The sequence below is a fragment of the Euprymna scolopes genome, chromosome 23 (genome assembly GCF_053919585.1).
Source record: "Euprymna scolopes isolate OS-2025 chromosome 23, ASM5391958v1, whole genome shotgun sequence".
Taxonomy (NCBI): Eukaryota; Metazoa; Mollusca; class Cephalopoda; order Sepiida; family Sepiolidae; genus Euprymna; species Euprymna scolopes.
The window spans coordinates 99,504,178-99,523,829 of record NC_136504.1 but is presented as its reverse complement, the minus strand read 5'-3'; the positions used below and the strand labels follow the sequence as shown (position 1 = coordinate 99,523,829).

General features: G+C 36.2%; 1 protein-coding gene across 2 annotated transcripts in view; it reads right to left on the bottom strand.

Moving 5' to 3' along the window:
- The window catches only part of LOC145246061 (intermembrane lipid transfer protein VPS13A-like), a 468,532-nt gene that overhangs the window by 200,838 nt on the left and 248,042 nt on the right, over positions 1-19,652 (bottom strand). For both annotated transcript variants that reach the window (XM_080107901.1, XM_080107902.1), the window contains exons 25-30: positions 16,415-16,471; positions 16,176-16,271; positions 12,310-12,460; positions 11,665-11,747; positions 9,833-10,124; positions 6,786-6,902 (exon numbers count right to left, since the gene is read on the bottom strand). In XM_080107901.1, the coding sequence (XP_079964027.1) occupies positions 6,786-6,902; positions 9,833-10,124; positions 11,665-11,747; positions 12,310-12,460; positions 16,176-16,271; positions 16,415-16,471 (796 nt within the window). The remainder of the gene's footprint in view (positions 1-6,785; positions 6,903-9,832; positions 10,125-11,664; positions 11,748-12,309; positions 12,461-16,175; positions 16,272-16,414; positions 16,472-19,652) is intronic.

The following is a 19,652-nucleotide window of genomic DNA, read 5'->3' as shown; positions in this document are numbered from 1 at the left end:
CCGACTCGCTTGCTATTGGTATAGGCTCCTTAATATGTAACAATGGCTTATAACTAAATTCTAAGGTTTTATATATGGCATGAAAACAAACGGGAATCCTAGGAAGATTTCTAGCATTCATAGGAGCTACTGAGCTCATGCAAAATAATTTTAAAAATTATCTGCGAACTAAGTGCAAGACAGATCTAAACAACTGTGTTTAAAAGGACTGTTAGAATCCTATAAAGATCTCTTGGTTGGAGTCTGTGAAATAGTAAGTGAATGGCTGGCATCCAGTAAGATGTACCTGTGGTGTAAATGAAGAAAAAGAGAAACAAGAACGACCGACCGCGTTTTTGTGTGGCTTACCTCGTGTTCATAATGAAGAAGAAAGAAACAAAAATGGCTGCCCTGTTTCTTTATATGCCTACAGGGTGACCACGAGGTATGCAAATGAGATGCTCCTGATTGGAAATAAAAGAGGAGTGATTTGGGGAAGGAGGGCATTCTGAAGTTTGATTGCAAGCAGAGAAGGTGTATTTGAAGAAGAGAAAAGCTAAAGTTGCAGAAGTTCGTTTTGGAGTGGAGAGAAGACGCGTCAAGTGGGAACGGGAAGGTGAAAGTTCGGACAGCAGTGTCACGCAAGCGACAAGCTATTTCGGCGTATCAAGCAATTAACATGGCTGAGTGGAGACTGAGCACTCAGATGGTGAGACCCTTTACTGGGGAGGGCGACCTGATTAAGTGGCTGGAGAAATTAAAAATGGTGGCGAAGCTGCAAAAGATAGAAGATGTGGTCACCCTGCTGCCGCTATACTTAGAGGGGGAAGCCCTCACGATTTACCAGCAGATGCGAGATGAAGACAAGGAAGACCTTGCCTTAGTGGAGCAAAGGCTGAAATTGGCCTTCGCGGAGGGCCCATTTGAAGCACTTGGCAAGCTGTCAAGTTTGAGGCGGACTGGCGAGTCCGTTGACGTCTTTGCGGCAGAGATCAGGAGACTGGCAGGGTTGGCTGGTTACGTGGGGAGGAGCCTGGAGATGACGGTAAAGCTGTACCTAGTGAACGGCTTCCCAGAGGAAATCTCTGCGAACATGCAGAGAATCACGGGGATCCATTCTATGGAAGTGGACGATCTCTTGATCCACGCCAGAGTCCTAGTGAAAAATGTTAAAAGCCCAATCGTGGCTGCAGCTGTGAGTGGAAATATGTGCATGAGGCCTCACTTGAATGAGAGGCAGCCGGCGAGGCGACAGGAGGGGAGACCTGCCATCAAGTGTTTCCGGTGCCAGGGTCCTCATCTGATCAAGGACTGCAAAGAGCCGAGACCGGGGATCACGTGCTACCGATGTGGACAAGTGGGGCATATTAGCCGCTATTGTGTTGCTGCACGGGACCAGGGAAACGAGTGAAGGGGAGCTATTGCGCCAGTGGTTACCCCTTCTGTGTGGAAATGGCGCATGATGGAACATTGCCTCGGTTACCGGTGGTAGTCAATGGGAAGAGAGCCATAGCCCTTGTCGACACAGGCTGCACTACAACGCTGTTAGCAAGGAATGTCGCGAGGTCATGGAGCGGAACCAGGATTATTAGGACCGTAGATGGCAGGGATGTGAAATGCCTAGGAGAGACGACAGCGGAAGTAATGGTGCAAGGGGTGCCCATTGAACTGCAAGCCCTAGTGTTGAATCATCTGGTCGGTGGTGTCGACGTGATTATAGGTATGAGTGCAATTAACCAACTGGGGGGCGCTACGTTAAGAGGGGGCCAAGTGACGTTTGGACGTCTTAGCGCAGTGGGGATGGCAGGAGTGGAAGGTGATAGAACTGTCAGAACCCCAAAACCGGAGGTTTGCTGCATTAAGGACAAAGATTTCCTGGCGAAGTTTGATGGCGTGAGGTGGACGGTGGAATGGAAATGGATCTCCGGGCCCCCAGAACTACAGAATAAGGTGGGCTGCTACGAAAACACCCTGCGAGGAGTAATAAGAAAAGGATTCGAGGAAGAAGTGGAGAGGTGGATAAAAGAAGGAATTCTGAAACCGTGGACAGGGGAAGAAAAAGGAGTGTTGCCACTACTGGCGGTTGTTCAGCCTACCAAAAACAAGATTAGGCCCATGCTGGATTTTAGGGAATTGAACAGACACGTAGCCTGCCACACTGGAATGAGGATCGACGTATGTGAGGATGTCATGAGGAAATGGAGAAGAATGGGGCGGGCCATTAAGATTGTCGATCTGAAATCGGCATATCTGCAGATCCATGTAGATGAAAAACTCTGGCAATACCAACTGGTCCGGTACAAGGGGCGGGTGTATTGTCTGACGAGGTTAGGCTTTGGGCTGAGTTCAGCCCCCAAAATTATGACTGCCGTACTGAAGACAGTGCTGAGCAAAGACTGTACAGTGGAGGAGGCCACTAGCTCGTACATTGACGACATCCTGGTGGAGGAGGCAGAGGTGACAGCAGAGAAAGTAAGAAGCCATGTCGAGAAGTATGGGTTAACCGCAAAACCGGCGGAGGCCCTAGATGGAGGAGCGGTGCTGGGGTTGAAACTAAGGCGAGATGGAAAAGACAGCCTTGTCTTCGAACGAGGGAATGCAATACCCGAAGTCGGATCTGAGCTGACGAGGCGAGAACTCTTCTCAGTCTGCGGGAGGCTGGTCGGGCACTATCCTATCGCTGGCTGGCTCAGGATAGCATGCAGCTTTATTAAACGACAAACAGGCACTGATGACTAGGAAGGCCGTGTGACGAAGGAGGTCACGAACATGCTGCAAGAAGTCATTGCGAGAGTGAGGAATGAGGACCCAGTGAAAGGGAAATGGTATGTCAGCGGCGAAGACGCGGGTGTGGTTTGGTGCGATGCCAGTAACCTGGCGTTGGGCGTCGTACTAGAGATAGGAGGTGTAACTGTGGAGGATGCGGCGTGGCTAAGAAAAAACAACGACTTCTCCCATATCAACGTAGCAGAACTAGATGCCGCTATAAAAGGAATCAATCTGGCCCTGAAATGGGGATTGAAAATAATTGAAGTCAAAACCGATTCGGCAACGGTAGCGTCGTGGATTTGGTCGACAATAACTGGCGATAAGAGAGTTAAGACAAGGGGTGCTGCGGAAATGCTGATCAAGCGCAGACTCTGAGCGCTCACCGACCTGATAGCGGAATTCCAGTTGAGAGTATCTGTTGTGTTGGTCCCGTCAGAAAAAAACAAGGCGGATTCGATGACACGCGTGAAGAAGGCCTGGCTGCAGGAGGGAAAGGAGGTCTCCTCGGTATGCTGTGCAGGGGAAGAAGTCAAGAGTCACACGAAATGCACCACTTTGGTCGAGAACGAACGTTATTCCTAGCCAAAGAGGTTTACCCGGAGACCACCCGAGGATGAGGTTAGGGAGGTGGTGGAGAACTGTCGAGAGTGCCAATCAATTGACCCTGGACCGCCCAGACACGAAGCAGGAGAGCTACACGTTGCGGAGGACTGGAAGCGATTGGCCATTGACGTGACACACTATCGCCACAAATTGTATCTGTCGATGGTCGACTGTGGACTGGGAAGGTTTGCCATCTGGAGAGAGATCAGGGCAGAAGCTGCATGGGCGATCGGAGGGGTCATCGAGGAGATATTTTTGGAGAGAGGGCCGGTTGAGGAACTCTTAATGGACAATTGCTCCGCTTTCCGATCAGAAGCCTTTAAAGGGGTGTGCGATAAGTGGGGAGTAAGGCAATTTTTCAGAGCAGCGTATCGGCCGAGTGGCAACGGAATAGTGGAGAGGAATCATCGCACCATTAAAGCCGCTGCGGAAAAAAGCAACGTATCACCCATAGAGGCGGTGTTTTGGTATAACATCTCGCCGAAGACCAAACAAGATGAGACAACTGTGCCTCATAGGGCCGTTTTCACATATAAGTGGCGGCATCCGTGCAACAAAGCAGCAGGAATTGAGAGTGAAGAAGCCACTATCAAAGTAGGTGAAGAGGTGTGGGTGAAACCCCCCAATGCACAGTGTACCACTCGTTGGAAAAGAGGGGTCATAACAGGATTGCAGTCGAAGAACAATGTGATGGTGAATGGCGTTCCCTGGCATATCTTAGACCTGCGTCGTGTGACATTGCCGGTATGCAGTGAGGGCAGTGAAGAAGAAATCGAGGGCCACCGAGAAGCAAATGATGCTGCTCAACCTGACTTAGGCCCGCGTTGTAGTGAACCTGAAAACATTAACCCCCGAGAAGTTGTCCCCCAGAGGCCTCGACGTGAGAGGAGGCGGCCTGCTTGGATGGAGGATTACGAAGTATCCTATTGATCTCGAAGATCAGGGGGGCGTGTGGTGTAAATGAAGAAAAAGAGAAACAAGAACGACCGACCGCGTTTTTGTGTGGCTTACCTCGTGTTCATAATGAAGAAGAAAGAAACAAAAATGACTGCCCTGTTTCTTTATATGCCTACAGGGTGACCACGAGGTATGCAAATGAGATGCTCCTGATTGGAAATAAAAGAGGAGTGATTTGGGGAAGGAGGGCATTCTGAAGTTTGATTGCGAGCAGAGAAGGTGTATTTGAAGAAGAGAAAAGCTAAAGTTGCAGAAGTTCGTTTTGGAGTGGAGAGAAAACGCGTCAAGTGGGAACGGGAAGGTCAAAGTTCGGACAGCAGTGTCACGCAAGCGACAGTACCATCTCCAGAAAAAAATAAATAATTTGAAGTTAATTATTTTATTTTATTTTATTTTTTTGAAGAGTCCAACTTCTTTGATGAGGTCTAAGATTTTGGTCAGATTTGTGTATTTAAACAATTTTAGATTTTTTTATAAAAACTTTTGCTGGTGATAAGTCTGAAGAATCCTATAAGAAAAAAAAAGGGCTGAAAATGGAGATAAATGCAAGGGAATCTATTCTATGCTAGACAAAACAGCTGTGCATATTTAAAAAAAAAAAAAAAAAAGCAAACTACTTTTTAATAAAATTAGTGATAATCTCACCGTCAGTGTGATGAAGTCTAAATTCATTTCTCATGTCTATATTCCTATTAGAGCCTTTCTCCAGACAGTTTTTCCATATATTGTAAAACTTGTTGCAAGGAAGGTCCTGAAATGGTGCATATTCTCTCCTGATGATCTGACATTATTTGAGGCCAGAATGTAATACCTTGCAAGTGAAAACGACCCATAAACAGTTATATACGTCTACAAGATAAGCTGTTTCTTCCAAACAATATCTTCTGTTGGTTGCTTGCATCATAGCAAGTTTATGCTACCGTTTGGTAGTAAATTTCATTCTTCCTATCTGTTGTAAAATTTTCTGTGGGCTCCCAACAATTTATGTTAACTATTCTCCTTCAGAATTCTCAGTATCAAAATTCAATACAATGAATTCTTCTCACAATTCCAGATCTTAAAATTCAATACACATCTGACAAAACTCACTTCTGCTCAAAAGAATGCCCTTTTCTGATCAATAGGCTTTTTTATTGAAACTGTCTGCCTTTTATATGCATATCAGATGCCCTGAAGTCTCGTTATCTCACAAGATAGCCAGCCTTTAAGCCCAGCAGCCATTATTTTTTCATTCTCCTTGCTTGACAGAAACACTGCATACTGTTCAAAAAAGCAGGTTTGTATTCATTTTTAATAACACTATCGATATTTGACAAAATATAACGCTTGATAGCATAAAGCTAATTTATTTCCTATCTTTCTACATCTTTTACGCCCTCTTCAGCCCTATTTTTCAGACTAGACTTTTTTTTTTTGTTTAACCAAAACATGCAAATAAAGAAAAAAATGGTGCTTGTGCAATATAATGGAATTTCAGACAAATGCATTTCAGGTAAAAACATTATGTACTTTCATGTCATGTGGAAATTAGTATAGATTCCAAAAATTATGAAAAATGATCCCGTAGAAGATATGCTAGATTTATTTTTCACAATAAATCAGACAGTAGTTTTCCATTTTTTTCAATGGAAGATTTCAAGGAAAGCAGATAAGACAGTTTGTCACACTGAATTAGTTGCACAACTCTTCTACATTAAAACATACAATAAAACTCGATAAATTTTATTTTTACTTGTAATTGTTTTTCAGTACTCTAATCAAGACATTAAAAAATGAAAATATCGAAAAAAGGTTATATTGTACGTATCTGTTTTGGACTGAAGATCTCCGTAAAAAAAATTTAATTTAATTTGATAGAGTAGTTTTTTTTTTTTTTATAGCGGAAAAAGACATTTTTATGAGAGCGCGTTGAAGTTAGCCATTATGGAAATTTTTAACATGCCACGGGGAGATAACTATGTAAAGCGCCGACACTCCCTCCCCATCTTTATTATTAGCTTTTCTTCCTAAAAATCGGGCCTTTTTGCTTGGTATCATAAATTGTTTTTTCGCTGTAAAAAAATACTTGAAATTAAATGAAATTTTTTTTTCTGAGAACTTCATTCCATGATGGATACATACAATATAACCTTTTTTCAATATTTTCATTTTTTAATGTCTTGATTAAACTGTACAAGTACCTATTTTTCTACTAAATCATTTTTCATAATTTTTGGAAGTTATTAACTAATTTTGATAAGTACATAATAGTGCCTTTACCCGAAATGCATTTGTTAAAAATTTCATTATACTCTACAAGCACCAAACAAACTAAAAAAAATAAAAAATAAAAATAACTGACCTATTTCCAGTGTATTCATAACTTATCCTTCTTTTCCAAAAACAACAAATAAAAAAAAAAAATAAAAAAGTAGGGCCTTTTTGTTCATAATGTATACATCAGATTATAAAAAAAGAGATTAGAAAGATAAAAATACCTTTCACTTTTATTCTGGTAATAAGTTCTGTCGGAGATGATATTCCAATTGTGAATGTGTCAAGATTTGCAATTACTTGAATGTCAACTATGTCAGGATCTCGAGTTTTTCCCTTCTCTGTAAAAAAAAAAAAAAAAAAAAAAAAAAAAAAAAGAAAAAAAAAAAAAGAAAAGACTTTATAAATAACTTTTAAAAAAAAGTATATATTCTGAAATAGACTTTTCTTTAAATTTTGAAATGATTACCAACTAAAAAAAAAAGTGATATATATTTTTTATGCTCACTTTTACAATTACATCATTGGAAAGTTATATATATATGTATGGTAAAACTGGTAATTAGTAAAAACCTGAAGAGAGTGCTCAATACTATTGCAGAGCAAATATGTGTTTTATTTTTTTTATTACTATTTTATCTGTTTGCTTACATATGTTTCGGATGTTGGACCATGTTTACAATCCAACAGCCTTGTCAGATGTGGATGTGTAGAAATGTACATATGTATGTATATGTGTGCGTACTTGTGCGTGTGTTGGCGTATGTATTAATTCTTAAACAAAAAACAACCCATTGTAAACTGAAATGAACAAGTCGACCTATAGCGACTACAAAAATTTTAAATGGAACCCTGTACTTGTTAAAAACACGACATCTACACTAACCCTTTCCCTCTCTCTTATCTACTTAATATACCTTCCTAAACAAGCAAAAAGCAGTCAAAATTTAAAACCTAAAAATTGAAACTTCTCCCACCTCCTCTCCTCACCCAACTTTTTTCTTTACCATTCTCTCCACCTCCCCCTCCCATATATCTCCACTCATGCCTACCTGAATCTGCTACCCCCACACACAATATAATCTAATGTATTTTAACCTTCAAAACTGAAATATTGCTAATACCTGTCTCCCTCCCACTTATCTCCTACCCCCCCCCTTTTTTTTCTCGTATTCCTTCTAAAACACTTCTTCCTAATACTAACAACCATTTCTGTAAGGTCTGACGAGGCTGTTGGATCGTAGACATGGTCCAACATCCGAAACATATAACCAAACAGATAAAACGGTAAAAAATAAAACATTATATATATCTTTCTTCCGCCCTCCTCGCACCCCCCTGGCCTCATTCACTCTTTCATCCCAAAATAGTGAACATTTCTGTAAAAGTCTGAGGAAGCTGCAGATGGCAAAAAAAACGGCCGAGTAGCTGAAACAATAATGTAACTTAACAGAAAGATACGGTAATAAAAAATAAAACGTGTATATATATATATATACACACACACACAATGTAATTCGGATGTAATTTTAAAAAATTTGAGAAAATTAAAATACATAAACTGCTTTTTTTTCATGCATTTAATGAATAGTCTCCCATCATCAAATTATTGGTGTTTTATGGAATTATTTTATTAGGTATACTGCAGATATCGTAACTAATCTCTGAACGTATATACCATGCACCGATATATCTGAGGTCTTTGACACAGTATGGTACGATAGTTTTCTCATGAAAATTAAATCATATGGTATTACTGGACGAATACTTATGTACAGCACAATCACGTTGACACACTGGTTCTCATCAGATCAAAGTTAAGCAACGTTGAGCCTGGCCAGAACCAGATGGGTGACCATTTGGGAAGGCTAGGCGCTGTATATACTTTCTGGAAAGGTTGGGTGTGGGCCAGCACCCTCACCCTGTAAAAAGAACTCTTCGCTACAAAAGCATCTACAAAGTTGTAGATGGCCTATGCCCCTTCAGGAGCTATGGATGGATGGATCGATGAATACTTAACATAATCAAATCTTATTTGTATTATTTGGATTCATTGGACTACTGTTCTCATCCGAGTGTGATTTTCACAACGTTTCGGTCGATATAACCTCTGACCTTCTTCAGGTGTATCAGGGGTTCTGCTCGAAATTCTACCCAAATTCAAGATACACCTGAAGAAGGTCAGAGGTTGTGAAAATCACTCAAGATGAGAACAGTAATCTGATGAATCCAAATGCAAATGTCCAATCTAAAAATTCGGAGAAAAAAATCCAGGTTGTCCTCAATCAAAACAAATGCAGGTGTTGATCCTCAGGGGTTGATCCTTGGACCTTTATTATTCCTCATGTTCAGAAATGACCTCCCTAATAAAATTGTCTTCATAATGGGTATATTTGTTGACATGCGCTATAGCAAAAAGCAGGGGAAAACAAATGAATATATATGTAAGGAAAAGGTGACACTTTAAAAGAAGACTTCCAATCTACAATGAAATGAGGACAATAATGTCAAAACTAAACTTCTTTCCTTTAATAATTACATAACCATTTCAATCACTGATAACCATGGCTAATGATACACTACTTGAAAGCTCTTCGTTCAAACTCCTAGGCTTAACGTTCGCAGGGAATATGAATTGGAACAAATACATTGAGGGCATTGCCAAATCTGCTGCTGCAGTAAAAAGTGGGCTCTCTCTACCATGCTAGAAAGTTACTTACATCTGAAAGTATCCTGTACCTCTACAAGACCACCATGCATGGAGTATTGTTATCGCATTCGAGCTTCCATGATTGTACCGACATACAGAAGTTCAAGTGGAATGTGAACAAATATCTATCTGCTCAATTCCCTACATAGTATCCCTGTAGATTTGACCCCAAATAGTATCCCTTTATGACTTGGTGGCACTGTGCCCTGTTTGGGACGAAAAAGCAGTAAAAAGATAAATATTTTTCAATTCTTCTAAGAATGTTGTAAGACCACAAGCTTCAGACAATTTCTCAATTTTTGTAGCACTTTGCAATATCTTTCAAGTTGCAGCACTGGTTAGAGGGCAGACAAGGCAATGTTGCATTGTATACTCCTTTCCACATTTGCAGATAGTTGAATCGATTTTGTAACTGTCTGAGAAACTTTTGTGTATCCCATTCGCTTTCATATGTATTTGAGAGCTTTCAGGTAGAGTTTTAATAAAAAAAAAAAAAAAAAAATAGGTTACCCTTTGCCCTGGGTTACCTTGCTAGTATTAAATAAAATATTCTGTACTTACTTTTGGTGGGGGCTTTTTTCTCTAGAGATTCTTTCTTTTCGTCTTTGCTTTTTTTATCAGTTGAAAAAAGGGAATGGGTTGAGGCATGCAGTTTGGAGACAGAAGTTGTAGATTCCACAGACTTCTCAATGGCTAATGCTTTGTCTTCAGGTGGAGTCAGTTTTTGTACAAATTGTAGTAAATCAATAATGGAGGATTGATCCAACAGTAATTCCAACATGGAGAAGGAGACTGAGATTGACTGTACAGTATTTTTGTAAACTATATTAAAATCTGGAGCATCAACGTTAGCCTGAAAAGAAAAAAAAAAAAAAAAAAAAAAAAAATTAGATTTTTCTTTTTATAATTCATACTAGCCTAGGTGCCTGGCATTGTCTGGGTGTTTGAAGATGTGTGTTGAGCAAAAAAAAAAAAAAAGTGGTAGTAAGCAGGCAAGCTTGAATCTGTATCGAAGGAAGAAAGCAATGTGAAAAAGTGACATCTTCGCTGTTGCATCCATCGCTAAACCGGAAGGCTAGTCAATCGAAAAGAGGACTTTCACAAATATCAGCGAAAAAAAGCAACCCCTCCTTGTAGAAAAGTGCTCAGTTGAGAGTGAAGGAATTATGGAGACCAAAACCTTGCCTGATGATGTTTATGTCTTTGGCCACTTTTCCTTGCTGCTGTCCACTTAGCTGACTTCCAATTTAACTCTGGAGTAAAGTAATGGATCCAGCTTTCATTCACTGTCATATATTAATGCAAAAACTTTGTTGCATTGAAACACTAAATTATCAATGTAGGTCAACCGAGCGAATACAGTACCCACTTTAAATACAGCTTTCTCATTGACAAATGTTCATATTTTCAATTAATGATTGGCAAAAAATGTGTTGTGGGATTTTTTTTTTATTTATTTATTTTTTTTTTAATGTTTTGAGAATTATAGAATTTGAACAATCTACTGTTAGTGTCTGTATAATCATTTTTTTTAAGCCAATATAAATAAGTGCGGATTTTTTAAAAAATTTCCAGGACAACTGCCAAATTTGGGCGAGTTTAGGTTTCACAATAAAGTCAGTATATGTTGAAGCTCGACTGAACACATGGAATAAATAACTACAACACAAAAGTAAGTAGAACAGATATATTGAAAGCAAGAAAGTATATACTATATTTATATAGAGTCCATTGGTATAGTCATGGGAAGACCATCCCTGGATAAGGTGTCGGCTAGGTGGTCGTCGACTATCTCATGTCTATTTTGGTCTCTTACTGAGTCTCTCGTTGGATCTCTCCTGTCTTTACGATACCAACCATACTTATATAGTCGAGACTCCACATATGCTAATTAGGTAGATCCTACCCCAACAGTATATCAACTCTTAACTATTGTTTCTGACAGAGCAGAGTCTGAATAACACTTAAGCCATTTGTTTTACTTGGATATTTTTACTTATCAGAAAACAATGTTTTATCAACACACGGAATTCAGACGTTTCCAAAGTTTTGAAAATTTGCAACAGTAGCTGCACTTAAGTAGCTAATTTTAAGACTAATAATCTGATTGGGCTTAAATTTTGACAAACATTATTTGAAGGTTAGTACTATATAAATATCAGATTATTTCTTCATTAACTGCACCATCTATCTGTTAGGCCCAGAACTTATTAACTGATGGGTTATATAGATCGAAAGAGATAAGCATATAGGAGCAACTTTTAAAGTCTGCAGCTCTAACACTTGCCTAAGAATAAAGTCCTAAGAAATAAAAGATTGCCAAAAAAAAAAAAAAAAAAAAAATGGCTACTTTACGCAGTGAAAAAAGATTAAGTAAATCAAATTCAACTTACCTTGAGGTAATCAACAGATAACAATTTGGTATTTGTACTTTCTGGAGTATTTATGAGGTTGACAATTTTTCCATTTGGTTCACCTGATGAAAAAAAGACAAAAAAAAACTATAATTACAATACAAAGTTACAAAGTTGAGCTAAACATGATTTATTTTAGTAATGACTAGCCTAGGTGCCCGGCGTTGCCCAGGTGTTTGGAGGTGTGTGTTGTGCAAAAAAAGGCAGGTAAGCTCGAACCCAAACCACGAAAGAGGAAAAAAACGTGAAAAAAAAAAAACAAAACAAAACATGTGACGTCTTTGCTGTCGCACCCATCACCAAACCAGAAGTGACGTAGATTTAAAATAAGGCTAGACAATCAAAAAGAGGGGATGACTTTCGAAAATATCGGTGAAAAAAGCGGCCCCTCCCTGTAGAAAAGTGCCAAATGACCAGTTGAGGATGAAGGAATTAATGTTTTTAGCCAATTTTTTGATATTTGTCGTCCGAAGGGTTGAGCTTTAAAATGGTACTGATCATGAAAATCTATTGCCTCTATCGAAAGTTTTAGGCAGACATACAAACATACATACATTTAAACAGATAGGTAAGATTTCTATTATAGATGAAGTATTTGCATAAATAAATTCATTAAGTTCTTACTTGAAAAATGCTGCAAGAAAATGCCACCCAGGTAGGCGCTTGCAACCATGTCAAATGTCCTCATTGAGACTGTTGTACCAAGAGAAAATATTTGGAAGTGTAACAATTGGGCTTCCTTATTTTCTAATTTCTGAGCAATGTTGATAGAGACCTGGAAATAGAAAAAGTTTTGGTGTTTTGTTTGTACATAAATGGAAACACGTGATTGGCTGACAAAAAGGAATAGGCAGAGTACACATTACCTGAGGCAGTAGTTTTTAAAACTTGTAAGAAAAGAGGTCAAATGAAGTGTCAAGTTTAAAGGTAAAAGGGACAGAAAAGAAAGGAGATTCAATGTAAATAAAAAAGAAAAAAGAAAAAAGAAACATCTGATTGGTTGAGAAAACGGGAATAGGCAGAGTACACATTACTAAGGTAGTAATTTTTATGCCAAATATTCAAAGGTAAATCTAAAGGATTTCTTTTAAAACTGGATATGTTGAATTTCATTCCTTGTAGTTTAAAGATGGCTTGAGGTGAACAGAAAAACATGGACACACAGAATATCAAGAATGCCAATTTATTCATCTTGTCCATCTGACATTATTAGTGGCAGAATAGACCACTAGGAATTTTCCATTAAAACCTATCTTTTAGATTGCCCATTAAGACAGGCTGCTGGAAAAATGGTGGGATCATTCTGCTGCTTCAGTAGAAATTTTACTACTGATGCAATTCTCAACCTGTATAAGAGCTAAGTATGTCCAAAGATGGAGTACTGGTGACACATCTGGGCAGGAGCTGCTAGAAGCAGCTTATCCTGCCTTGATAGTTCAAAATAGACTTCATAGCCTAGTGGGGGAAACTTATCTTCCCTGCAACCTCTTTCTCACAGAAGAGATGTTGCAAGCCTGTCTCCGCTTTGTTATTTTCATGGCAAGTGTTTGTCTGAACTCCCATCTATGGTCCCCCGTCCTGACTTTCACGAAAAACACTAGTCTAGCTGAAACTACTATCAATAATTTCCCCGACTCTTTATCCGTGCCTAAACCTAAATTCCATGAACAAAGCTTCTTTCTTAGAACTGCACATCTGTGGGACTGTTCCATTTTTCTGCTTTTCAACCGACTACAATACGGTCATCTTCAAGTTCAACGCAAACAAGTTCTTGATGAGCCATCCCTTTAAGTAATCCAATTTACCAAATTTACACTACTGCCGATTACTACGACATCATCTTGAACATGTTCACTCATTAACCCTTATCCTCGAGTGGCCTCCAGGCTTTGATAAGTGGTAACTCCTTTGTAAAAAAAAACAAAAAAAAAAAACAAACAAAAAAACCCACACTCCAGGGCTTCCAACTGTCACCAACTAATTACTTGACTATTTCAAATATGCTCTCTCTCTCCTTAACATGGTCTTGCTTGACCAATCAGTATTTCTCATTCCAGTCTTTAACAAAATGTCTAATAACAGTTATGAGATAAAAAGAACAGATCCTGCACTCTATAAATCCTGAAATCAGAGCTGGACACAATGAAGTAATGGATGACAGAATAGCAACTGAAACTGTAAACACATTAATAGAATATAATGTACCACCACACATTTTAGAAGAAAAAAAAAATGTAGAGTCTACATACTTTCTCCATAATAAAACACATTAAATGAAAGAATATAATGTAAGAAGAAAAAAAAAAATGTAGAGTCTACATACTTTCTCCACAACAAAACACATTAAATGAAAGAATATAATGTAAGAAGAAAAAAAAAAAATGTAGAGTCTACATACTTTCTCCATAATAAAACACATTAAATGAAAGAATATAATGTAAGAAGAAAAAAAAAAATGTAGAGTCTACATACTTTCTCCATAATAAAACACATTAAATGAAAGAATATAATGTAAGAAGAAAAAAAAAAATGTAGAGTCTACATACTTTCTCCACAACAAAACACATTAAATGAAAGAATATAATGTAAGAAGAAAAAAAAAAAATGTAGAGTCTACATACTTTCTCCATAATAAAACACATTAAATGAAAGAATATAATGTAAGAAGAAAAAAAAAAAATGTAGAGTCTACATACTTTCTCCATAATAAAACACATTAAATGAAAGAATATAATGTAAGAAGAAAAAAAAAAATGTAGAGTCTACATACTTTCTCCACAACAAAACACATTAAATGAAAGAATATAATGTAAGAAGAAAAAAAAAAAATGTAGAGTCTACATACTTTCTCCATAATAAAACACATTAAATGAAAGAATATAATGTAAGAAGAAAAAAAAAAATGTAGAGTCTACATACTTTCTCCATAATAAAACACATTAAATGAAAGAATATAATGTAAGAAGAAAAAAAAAAATGTAGAGTCTACATACTTTCTCCATAATAAAACACATTAAATAATAGAATATAATGTACCACCACACATTTTAGAAGAAAAAAAATGTAAAGTCCACATACTTTACTGATACAAAGAAATCTTGTGAATTTAACTTAGCAGTGATTTGTGCTGGACAAAGTATGTCCTTAAAATTTTTCAAGAATGCTTACAGTATACTACTAGCATCAATTAACGTGTTAGCAGCTGAATTAAAAGAAACTTTTAGATGTAAATGTAGTTTTTTTTGAGCGTCCCATTAATGGGGCGCTGGCAGGTAATGGAGTAATAAAATCTTGGTTAATCACTCTCCAGTTATCCATTTAAAACTGTACACAGCTATGGTACAACTGAGTACATGTTTTTGAAATGTGAAAAAAAAAAAAAAAAAAAGAAAAATTATGTTACTGATATCTAAATATTAATATGATAGCGTGTGTTATTTTTTGTGTAGTGCTTACATCTTTTTTCTTCCGAGTGACTGTTTAAAATGTTATGACCTTCCATTTCTTGTAATAAATAATTTTACCAAGAATTCTCCATAAGTTTTGGTTTCAGTTTTGATTCAAGCTGATGCACCCAAGTCATGTGGACATATTTTTTTTTTTATTTAAATTACAACTTTATAATATATAAGAATCAATAGAAAATTGACTATAATAATATATACAAAATCTGCATAAATAAAAAATATATTTAAGTGTATTTTACTATTGGGCTACACCAGGCATCCTTGCTAGCTTAGATAAATACTTTTGCAGTTATAACAAAAGAGCTATAATAATATCAGGGCATCTCCATTTACACTGAGCATCCACAGAATGCCAACATTAATATATTACATATGAAAGAGCCCGCTGTGGAATTTCTACAGGTCTCGCTAGTTAAAAATATTATAAAAATGAGTACTAGCGATGGCATTCCAAGTCAGCAACAATTTGTGTTGGACAAAGCATGTCCCTAAAAATGTCAAGGCCAAAGGTGTACTGGTATCACTTAATAAAACCTCTCCAATAACCTATTTAAAACTGTACATAGCTGTGATACAACTAAAGTACATGTTCTCGAAACGTATATATATATATATATATATATATATATATAAAAAAACAACATTTTTCGGAGGAAGGGGAGTAGCAGAGTCCTCATCTACTTTTAAACATAAATTTCTTTTTAATTTGACTCACTTGTTAATGTTTACCCTTTATGTATATATCCAACATTTTGATAAACTTATATTGAGATGTTCATATATATTTTTCACTTTTTGCCATTTTTTTCCTATTCCTTTATTTTTGCCATTTTTATCTAAATTTGTTATGCTCTATAAATTTCAATTTTATTTGTAGTTTAAAAAACAATTAGCATTAGCAATAGAAAATTAAGTTACAAAAAAAATTTTTTTTTTAAATAAAATAATGAACTCGAAATTAGGCTAAAATTTTTCCAATTCCAACCACGAATTCAGGCCAATCATCCCAACACTAATATTTACCTCTTTGATTTCAAATTTTAACTCCATGTCGGTGAGGTTGACATAATCAGCTGATGACATTCTTTTCACAGTCTGTTTAGGCTCCCCTTGAGTACTCTGAAGAAGGCGACAAAATTACATATAACATTAAATTAGTTGATTTTTGAATAAATTTTTCAGACAAATTCTATAAAGCAACGAGACTTATAAATATTAAACAAATCTAATCAATATTAATACAAAGGCAGAAATATACATACTGTAATTGGAACATCAGTGTTTGCTACAGAAGTCTCAGAAGGTAAAATGTTTGGTCCCTGGAAGAAAAAAAGAAATAAAACGGTTACTTTTTTTAATCAACAGTTAATGACAATTGTGTCCTTGTGGATGGCTCCAAACAGTTTCGTTGTCTTTGGAGTGGTTAGATGGAAGCAGATTTCCACTTAGCAATAATAATTAAACATTTTATATTTAAAAGCAAAATAACTCTTTGCCCTTTGTTGTCTTGTTTGAGATAATGTACATTTTAAAAAACAGAGTTAAGTCCTTTGCATTCAAGCAGCAGACATTAGGATAACCACATAAGATTATGACTGCATTTTCCTTCCTATAGCCTCTTTAAAATACTCAAGAAACTCAAATTTGAGGAATATTTATTAATAGATCTATTGATGCAAAATGGAGGAGACATGATATTTAAAATCATAGGTTTAATTTTCTCAATAACTGCTGACATGGCTATCAATAGATTATATATATGATGATTGCAACGTCTTGTCAGACGAGTGCCACTCCCTCAGGCACTGAAAGTTCATGAGCTTGAAAATGACAGTCCTGCCAGCGAATTCATATGCTCAAGCAGACATGACACTAAAGACGGTCATTGTTATACATACATATATACACACGCACGCACACATACATGTACACATATCACACACATATGTACATACACAATACTCACACCTACATATACATACACACACATGCAAACATAAAGACGGTCATTGGTATACATACATATAAATATATACATGCATACATACATACATGTCTATAAGCATACGCTCATATATACCCAATACACAAACATACATATACATACCCACATTCATACATCCACATATACAAATACATACACTTACACATACATATACGTACATACATGCACATATGTATGCATACACTTACCTACATATATATACACATCCATATATATGCATTCATACACATACACACCTGCATACATACATATAAATGTATATATGTACACACACAAACACATAAACATACATATACACATACATACATAGATACATATTATGATGGCAGATGAATTGTTACATGCATCCAGCATTACAGGCGTACACCCGTCACAGCTTTTTTTTTTTTTTTTAATCGCCACAGGACTTTTTTTTTTTTTTTATAATAGACAAATGCCTGAGGGAGTATCTATACAAAGATGATGTTACAGAGTTTTAGCTTTGTACGACAGCTAAATCTCTCTCTCGGTTCAAAATGTTGACATCCAGCAACAAGCAAGAGCAAGATAGCCAGCAACAAGTCAAACTGCAGACCAGCTTAATGCGGGTACTGGTCTCCCGCTTTGTTTTGGTTTTTTAAATAAAAAGTTTTGTTGAGACAGACACTTTTGGAATAGTAAATGACGATGATATAAACAAATTCACACAGTTTTTCACAAATAAAATCAGCGACGGATAGTCAAAATATAAACACAGTCCAACCGACATATTAAAGACGCTTACTTTTTTTTTTTTTTTTTTTTTTTTTACATACACACTGGAAGATCAGTCTCAGAACTGGTAAAATTATTTCCTCCAACAGATCAGTTTTGCAACACTTATGTCCCTTTACAAAAATTAAAATTGAGATATAAAGATATCTAAAGTTCAAGTTTAGAATCCTTATTCTAATTTTGATTAAAATTTTGATTCTCCAAAGCACCTCAAGCTTTAGGGAATCTTACTTCTAATGACACTAGAACAGATTTAATGTGAATCTAAAATATTTGAATTTTTAAGAGTGGGAGATTATTTCTCAAGAATATGGGCACAATTTAAAATACTTCAAAGAAATTGAAATTTGAGGAATAATGTCTAATACATGTTAATAGGTCACAAAAATTAGGGGTATCTGAATTTTCACAAATGACTTTCACCCTCCTTTTTTGACCCTTTTTGCATAAAAAAATTAAACTAAGTATAGCCTATATTATTCACTTTAACAGTTAGCAGCTGTGTTCCAAAAATGATCAGTTAATTTAGGAGTGAATCCTGTATATACAAATATATAAACATTTGTAACTTTATATAGAGTTTAAAGAGTAAAAAAAATAACAATTATATAAATTTGATTGTGACATTAATATTTTAAATATACTGTATTTTTTTTTTAGATTTAAGTAAGAGAATTTTAAAGTTAAAAAGCATATTATGCAAAAGTCCGCATTTTAAAGAAAGAATTTAAAGTTTAAAAAACAAAACTTTGAATAGTTTTGGCCACCAGAGAATTTCTTTGTTATATTAAAATTATAAAATGTGGCTGTTTTTCTTGCAACTATGTAACTTACATATTGAAATAAAAAAAAAAACTTTCCATTATTTAATAACAAAAATTCATAAAACAATATTTAAAAAATTTTATTTAAAAAAAATTTAATTATGAAATTAAATGCACCACAATGCAATTGGGTTTCTTCATAAACAAGTCAGCCATTTTTAATCTTTTGTTAACAGTTTATGAAAAAAAAAAAAAATGGAAAGAATAAATTACTTTGTAACCCTTTGAAATTTGTTAGTTAAAAAAAAAACAAACAAAAAACAAAAAAACATATCTGAATTTTTATGAAGGGCTTTCATACCCTCTTTGCTTCCCTTGTATAAAACTAATTACCCATCTAGCAGCTGTATTCCAAAAGTCATAATGATCGGTTAATTAATTTCAGAGTGAATCCTGTGCATATAGACATATACACATACTTGAATTTAGAAAGATTCAAATTTTTTATTTTTTTGTTTACTTACCTCCCCATGAATGTGAGTGTGTGTGGGGAACAGTTCCCCCAAAAGAGGAGCTCTGGTTAGTAACAAAAATAAAAAATGTATCAGTCATGAAGGATTTCTCCTCCACTAACAGAGACCAAAATGTGAAATGCAGCATGAGAACAGATACTACACTTCGATGGTATTTATTTGCTTCCCCACGAAAGCAAATTAGACACAAGGTCGTTTTTTAATGTAGGGGAAAACGAGCTCCCCAAAAGGGAGACACTCTGGCAGTGTCCAAATAAATAGTACTTATCTCAGTATGGAGGGTCCCCCCCCCACATTGACCAAGGCCTAATTACTTAATTGAAACATCAGAACAGATACTACACTGTGATCTTGGCCTGAAGAACCAAAAACAAAATTACTGAAAATCTAGCTCTTAGATCAAAATGATTTTATATTCAGAAAATCAGTTTACTGTAATAGAATG